At 42.8% G+C, this 7,896-nt stretch overlaps 1 protein-coding gene across 1 annotated transcript in view; it reads right to left on the bottom strand.

The window, feature by feature from the left end:
- Window positions 1-4,307: 4,307 nt before the first annotated feature.
- Window positions 4,308-7,896, bottom strand: part of LOC113591899 (mitogen-activated protein kinase kinase kinase 11) — a 28,861-nt gene continuing 25,272 nt past the window's right edge. The window contains exons 10-11 of the mRNA XM_035529973.1: window positions 7,228-7,818; window positions 4,308-6,893 (exon numbers count right to left, since the gene is read on the bottom strand). Of these exons, the coding sequence (XP_035385866.1) occupies window positions 6,286-6,893; window positions 7,228-7,818 (1,199 nt within the window). The 3' untranslated portion in view covers window positions 4,308-6,285. The remainder of the gene's footprint in view (window positions 6,894-7,227; window positions 7,819-7,896) is intronic.

The following is a 7,896-nucleotide window of genomic DNA, read 5'->3' as shown; positions in this document are numbered from 1 at the left end:
GATGGTACATGTCTGACCTTTAATTTAAGTGATTAGTAAGTAGGCAGTGCTTAAATTGGGGAACAGCAATAAGTAACTTTTACAACCAAAAAGCAGCAAACAGTATTTAAGAAAGTGATTATTTATTATTTTACATTTTTCTCTAAATTGCTGCTCACATGAGATGAAGAATCAAACTGCTTTGTAGTCCTCAAATCAACCAGTTTATTCCACAGAGTGTGGGACCCCACACAGAGGTGATGTTTTAAAATGATTTAGTACAGAATCTCTGAAGCATCATGCCACTAGGTGTCAGTATAACGGCTGTTTCATAATGTGGAAAAGAGTAATTGGAATGACTTATAGCAATAAATAGAACTGCATGGAAAAACAGGTGGAATTTACTCCGTTATGCCTTCTGCACAAAGAGAGATGGTATAGAGATTTGCTTTTAAAGATTTCACATAATGAAAAAGCAGCAGCAACAATCCATCGCTATTTTTGTAGAATATAGGGGAGATATCATATTTCTCCTCTGGCCCTTTAGATGGAAAACAACTTTTCAAATCAGCCATTTTCATATGACATCCTCGAACGGACACCCTACGTGTCCCACACATAGCACTGCAACCATAATAAAAAATCTTGAGAAGATGTAAAAGATGAAATATGAGCAAAAATCGCCTGTAACGTTTGCAAAGCCTTGGTTTTGCTTCCTCCTTGTGGTCAAGAATATGCTGTCCAAAACTGATGAGGTTGTGACACATATCTAGCATCAGTTTGACCTTTGCATTTGTGTATTGTGTGAGGTTTTTTAAGTTCATTTTTTTCCATCAGGACAAAAACCTAAAATATATTATCAACTACAGTTATCAACAGCAAAAGTTAGAGGTTTATGGGAAAGCAACTCACAAACGGTGTTATTAGGCAAACTCCTCTCGACGCACAGAGACCAACGTGTCGGAAGATAAGACATAAGACCCGGCATTTTAAAAGGATGTGAGAGAAAGAGGACAAGGAAGTCCTTAAACGGCCCAGATGTTCCCAACACCACAGATAAAACAGTACTAGATTGCCACGCGGAAGTCCTCAGACAGCCAGATGTTCAACACTCTGTGTTTATCTGTATGAAACAGTATTGAAATACCCCTCCTTGAAACTCCTTCTTATCACAGATCATTATACTCCAGTGAGGTAAGTGAGATTCATTTTTATATTTATATATCATGCAAATGTTATATAAAAGTGAACAATTTTAAGTAATTATCAATTTATTGTAATTGTTAATTTCAGTTCAGTTGTGTTGGTCTGCAAGAGATTCTCCAGCAAAGTGTTTGAAAGTTGTTAACATTTTATTTGGTCTCATTTCTTCTCTTCTGTTTTCCACAGGTTAAAACTCATTAAAACAGGCAAAATAAAACACATTTATACATATAAAAAAAAAAAAAAAAAAAAAATTTGTCTCTCTCTTTCTCGCGCTCACACACATGCACGCACGCATACACACGAACGCACACACACGCATGCACACGCACGCACGCACGCACGCACACACTCTTTAAAATATGTCATAGAATGATTAGGCCCAGCCCAGTATGCCATTACACAATCACAAGACACAAGACAGACATTACAAAGCCCAGTGAAAACCTATCCATGAAAGTAAAGGATAAAACAACACAATCTTATACAGGCACTGCAAGAAGAGAATATGACATAATAAAGGCTACTATTAAAAAAGAACGGTGAATTAACAAAAAGCAACGTGTTGTAGTCTTAAAGAAGAAAAGAAGACTGACATATTGAAGAATATTTATGCAAATCCAAGATGGCGAGTTTCTTCAAACCCTTTGCAAAGGTTTGCGTCCATAATGGTGCCTGAAGGAGCCATTTTAAGTGTTATTATTTTGCATATTCTGAGTACAAATACTCGACATCTCTGAAGATGATCTGTAATGCACGTCAGACATCTCGATGCTTTACACAGACTATTGTTTAATTTGTCCCTTTGCAGCACCCATACAACTTAATCACATACTCCAGTGAAGTAGGCTATAAAATACAATATACAAAGCATCCTGATGAGGACTCTGTCCCTGTAAAATATCTTTAATCCAGTGTCTAAAAGGCCTTAATAAATATACATCTCTTTTAAAAATCTCTTAACTGTCACAGGGGATGTTTGCACAGTACTATGATTCTACAAGCTGGAAGCCAAGAAAGTTTCAAATTCAGCCTCCACCTGCTGAAGTTGATTGTGCTTAGCACAAAACAGAGCTGAGAAGCCGCCACATCGCTGTGGAGCAGTCAACACATGCCGCGCTCTCCAACACGGCAGCTAACGCCACGCATCCCTCTCCTTCTTCCTCCTCGTCTTCCTGTCATCCTGGGTTACAACTTTAAGATCAAGAAAGTATTTCTTTGGCACATAAATGTGTATATGATATGGCGGTTTCTTCTAGGAACATTTCAGTATTGTAGGCAATGGATTACCATCACCATTACTTGTTGAGAAGTATTTTTAGTTATACGTTCATGCGGCAAAAACTAGAAACAGCAGTTGAAAGCTAAACAATAAGAAATTGCTAACGACAGGGTACGTGATGAGTGGTAACTGGGCTTTGGTGTGTGTGCACCTGTTCAGTCACACCCAGGAACCCTTCTTGAATATCCACAAGTTGTCATCCTGGAAACGGATCCCAACATTCAGTTTAACTAATTTGAGAGTGAATCCCTGAAATGAGTTCAGCAGATGTTGGTCTTAGAAAAGAGAGCAGAAATAAATGAGAAATCATCAAGGTTTTTGCAGCCAGACGTAAATTGCGTCTGAATGAGATAACTAATGTTGATGTTTGGTGATGAATTAAAAATATTTCTGAACTAGGCTACATTCTGCTTTTAAAAGACTGAATAAATACCATCAGCATGGAACTGCTTGTGAATTGTGGATGTAAGCAGTTCACCATCTTTCCAAATCTTCAAATAAGACATAAAAAAATGTAGTTCTCCCTTCACTAGCCACTATGTACTGTTAGCCATGGTAGCATTTTCACTAAACTCTCCCGTTTTGGCTGGCACCAATATAATGACCCTCACTGAAGAGAACTTCAGTGCACGGACATAGTTCTTTACACCATCGGAGTTTCACTAGCAATGGCTGACCTGAATATTCTGGTTCTGTGCTGGTCCATTTGGGTTTCTAGTTCAAGGGACTGATTCTCTATAGCAGAAAAGCATGGTGTCTGAGACAGCAGGACGGCAAATCGACTCGTAGAGCAGGACGGCTCTATAAAGCAGGACGGCTAATCGACTCCTGATGTGTGTAGCCACATTAGTCAAGCTTATGCGTCACTTAGTAGGCCGTTACTGGAATTGTCCATTTTTCCTCAAGTGTTTTTGACGGCATGATGTTAGATGTGTGTGCACAGGAAAAAGAGAAAAGATGGAATGAGTGACATGAAAAGGTGGATTAAAAGGAGTGGAGGGGTTGAGGTAGGGTTTGACTTGAGCTCTGAAATGGGTGAACTCGTGAGTTTTTGAACTTCTTCTCAGCTGGAAACACCGTTAGAAGTGTAGCAGCAAAATGTTGGTACTAAACCAAGTGTTTTCAGTGCTACTGCTGAAGTTACACACAAAGCGCCCTGCCACAATAACACAACTAATCGGCAAAGTCTTCTCACAAATTCATACTGTGTCACAAGATATCTGAAGTCTAACAGTTTTTTCCCTTTATTTTGCTGAACAGCCACTCAGTGAAAATACTAATTTGCCTCCAAACAACTGATGACACGAATCCAAATTGCCACTTGCGCAGGCTTTCATTTTTTGCTTGTTAAACCGGAGGGGTCACAGTACTGACCCTTGGAGAACACACCACATAGCCTCATGAATGCATACTGTATAAGTATAACCTTATGCCTCTTTGAGCTAAAGACAACTCTGTCAGACTGCTATTTTGATGAGAAGATCTAAAAGTGATGTCTGTACCTGGAGTCTGTACCTGGAGTGAGAACTGTAGCTCGGAAACCGGCCCTAGTTCTCCAGCGGCAGAAGACGAATGCATGTGCAGGTTAATATTAGATCAAACTGAGGCTCATTTGAGGTGCACAAATAAACTTCTCAAACACAGCAGGGTCTTAAACAACAATTTAAATTTTCTTGCTGATTAAGAGAGGAGATCCAGATCAGGAGACAAATGGTGATAACAATTATGGCATTTAGCTTATGCTTTTATCCAAAGCAACTTACAATTACAACTGAGGGTTAAGGGTCTTGCTAACGGACCCAACAGTGGTAACTTGGCAGTGGTGGGGCTTGACCCCGCGACCTTCCGATTACAAGTCAGGTACCTTAACGGCTGAGCTACCACTGCCGTGAAGTCCATCATTTGTCTTTGTTTTAGCTGTCTGATGTTTATGACTGCTATAATGTACAAATTGTAAAAATACATGAACAAAAAACCTTCTATTGATGACATCTAATTTTGCTATGTAGTTTGTTAGTGGTACACAGCAACGATAGGATATGGCAATATATAGATATATATTAACACCCATCTGTCATTAGCCGGGGTATTAGGATAGTAAGTATGAGTGTGAGAGACTTAATTTGAGTGTTGGAAGGATTGTTTATCGCATAGGGTCCACATTTCTCACTACATCACTGAGATATGGGACAATATCCCAATATTTCAACAGCTAAGATGGGCTTGTGAAGGGATTTCATGGTTAGAAGACATGAAAACAGTTAAAGACAAGAACCTTGTTCAGTCCAGTATATGCGCATGAGTCAGGATGGGGGTACAGGGTCCCATGTACCCAGACACATGCTAGTCAGCAGTTCAAAAGCTTTCTAATTACAAGCAGTACGTCTGGCAGAGGCGATCCAGCTACATTTTTTTCTTTTTTCAATATATCCTTAAAACATTAATTAAGAGTTCAAGTCAAGAGAATTAGTCACAATGACAAATAGACCATTGTGGTGTTTGTTTAACACCATTGTGGTGTTTGTTTATGCTGGAACGTAAATGAATTATCTCAGGAAACACTCTCCATGACAACACTTCTCTAGTTTGCATAGTCTGTCTAAAGTGCTTATGAGAATCACAAAACCACAACTATTCAAGCACTGAACGTTTTGCAGAAGCGATACAACCAATCAGCTACTGAAATACAACAATGGCTGTCTTAAGATGGGTGGGTGTTCCACAACTCTATCAAAGTTACTTTCTACCTAACAAAAATACGTATGAAATTATTCCCACTAACGTTGCTGATATAATAAAATAGGCTGGGCTAGACTGGGAATGTGAAGGGCCTGTACTGCATGATGGCCTGTACTTCCTGCTACAGTGGAGCTGGCCTTTGTTTGCCCTGCTCTTTGGCACGTGTGTGGAACATTTAGCAAGTCTGATTTTGTTCCTCCTTGCAGAATGTTCCTTTGCATGCGGAACGTTGCAGTAGGCTTCCGGAACATTCCTAGATTATTACCTGCGCCTCTGTGAAAAACAATGCATCTCATGTTCTTGCCAACATAGCATATCTAAATCCAAGGCTGAAAGAAGGTTCTGCAGACTCTGGCTGGATGACCGCGACAAGGTCCGGATGATGTCTCTTGCCTTAAAAGTACGAGTTAACACAGGCAAACAAGTCTGCTCAATATAAAGTAAACCTGCTGAACTCACCTTTAGGTGCCACTCATCTACGGAATGGCTCTCAGCCTCACATGCTAATACACCTAACAGTAAATGAAGCCTAGAGAATATAGATAGAAATGTTAACAGATAGGACCAAGCTAGCTGTTCGTTTCCACACCCTTTTGGCTTTCATTAACTGTTATCATCATCATTAGCAGTTTTGGCTGAACTTCTCCCATGAGCGGTAATCAAAGAACAGTCACTTAAAACCTAACACAATGAATGCGTATTGCAAATATTTCTAGGATTCACAGGAACAAAAATAAAAATGCATATTTCCCAGTTTTCCAGAGTCACAATGCTAATTAGGTTGGAGGGAAATCCTGTTTGGAATGTTGTTGCCTGTTGATTGTAGGTGCGCACACACATCATGACAAACCACACAATTCATTGGCTTCCCTTCTTTCTAAGCCAACAATGTAAGAATGGAAAAATGCACTTTCTGGGGAACTTTCTGTAATCTAGTGAAATCTAGTGAAATGACTGTGCATTTTCCCTCCTTTTAAAGGGACCCAAAGTCTCCCGGAGCGCCCGATACACAGAGCAGTTCCTGTGGCTCATGCTGTCCGAATCTGACCTGTTTTTGGCAGGTGACAGCACAGCTTTCGCCTTTAGAACCTGTCGTCTCTGAGCTGCGCTGGTGACCTGAAGGGACTGAGTCCCAGAGTCCTCCTGGGGCGAACCTTTTCTTTGGCGAGAGCCGGGGGCTTGGTGAATGCCGCCCAACCAAGGTCGAAGAGCGGGGAGTCGGCCGGGTTCAGCGGATCGACCCTGACAGAAAGGTTTGGGCTCCCATTCGTGGAGCAGGGCGCAGAACGGGAAGTTGGGAAGGGGGGGGAGAAGGGGTCAAAGGGTGAGGAGAGGTCAGTGTTAACTGGAGGGTCAGCTTTGAGACTGAAGGGGTCACAGTCGGGAGATGGGAAGGGGTCGCAGTTCGTGAAGGGGTTAGTGGGTGATGGCTGGTAACCGAGTCGCGGGCTTGTGGAACTGCTCGCTGACAGGGTGTGCCGCAAGGCTGGTTTTTCTGTCCCGCCAGCGGATATGAAACTCCAGGGGTCAATCCGAGGACGGACGGGGGACGGCCGGGGTCGCGGAATGATGTTGACCTCCAGGCGCCGTGTTTTGGGGCTCCAAAGACGAGGGTCTGGGTACAGGGCGAACGGGGTGGGAGATTTGTCATCTGCTTCCATCGTGTCTTGGCACAGTGGCAGATCCAACACTGAGTAAAGGGAAGGAAACAAAAAAAAAAACACAGAAAAAAAATAAAATGAATTCATATGATGGTACAGCTCGTAAAAGAAAAGATCTTTCACACCAAAACCAACAAAATAAATTGTTGGGAAAATGTGGGAAAAGGTAAACTGTTGGTGGAATTTCATTCACAACATGATTACCCACAAAACATTCTGTGCTAATCTCCTGGACATGGATCAACCCTAATTCTAGACTACACCAACATGGATTAAACCTAAATCTTGGACTACACTAACATGCCCATCATAGAAAGTCATTTTCTTCCAAGTTCTTCATCTGAGAAGCTGGTTCCAACCTACCTAGATGTGAGGTAAATCTGTGACTGGATCTTCTCCTTCTGTCTCCAGTTTGACTCGTCTCCTCGGTTCCTGCGTTTTCTGTTTCTCCGTTAGCCTGAGTGATCCACTCTGCTGAGCCGTGCAGGGGGGTCCTTCGACCCGACCTCTCTCTCTCTCTGGGGTTTGGAGGCGGAGGAGTCAGGGGCAAGGGCTTAATCTCGGGGGGTTTCAGAGGGGCATCAAAAAGACCTCGGGGCAGAGAGTCTGTACTGAACGTTATAAGGTCCCCGACCACGGCGGGTTCCGTGGGGAAGTTCTCGACATCCACCTGGGGGCGCTCTCGCTCTGGCTCCAGAGTAGGATGGTTAGTCCTGGGGGGCGCTCGAGGAGGGGGTGTTGGTGGGCGATGAGGTTCCAGATGGCGTCCCAGAGCGACAGAGGCCAGAAGGGCGGCGCTGCTGAGAAGGGCCTGGTGAGTGCACTTAGCTGGGACAGGAAGCGCAGCGCGACTGTCTGGGTGAGGGGAACTGCGGGAAAAAAAGCCTCCCTCCTCACTACCCGAGTCCTCTTCTGGGAGAGCCGTCCAGGAAGACTCCTTCACCGAGGCAGGGTCTACAGCAAGAGCAAGGGAGTGAGAAACCACAAAAGAGAGGCGGAGGAAGAAAAGAGGAGAGGAAGAGGGGAAATCAC

The sequence above is a fragment of the Electrophorus electricus genome, chromosome 9 (assembly GCF_013358815.1).
Source record: "Electrophorus electricus isolate fEleEle1 chromosome 9, fEleEle1.pri, whole genome shotgun sequence".
NCBI classification, from domain to species: Eukaryota; Metazoa; Chordata; class Actinopteri; order Gymnotiformes; family Gymnotidae; genus Electrophorus; species Electrophorus electricus.
This window is presented reverse-complemented; position numbering and strand designations above follow the sequence as displayed.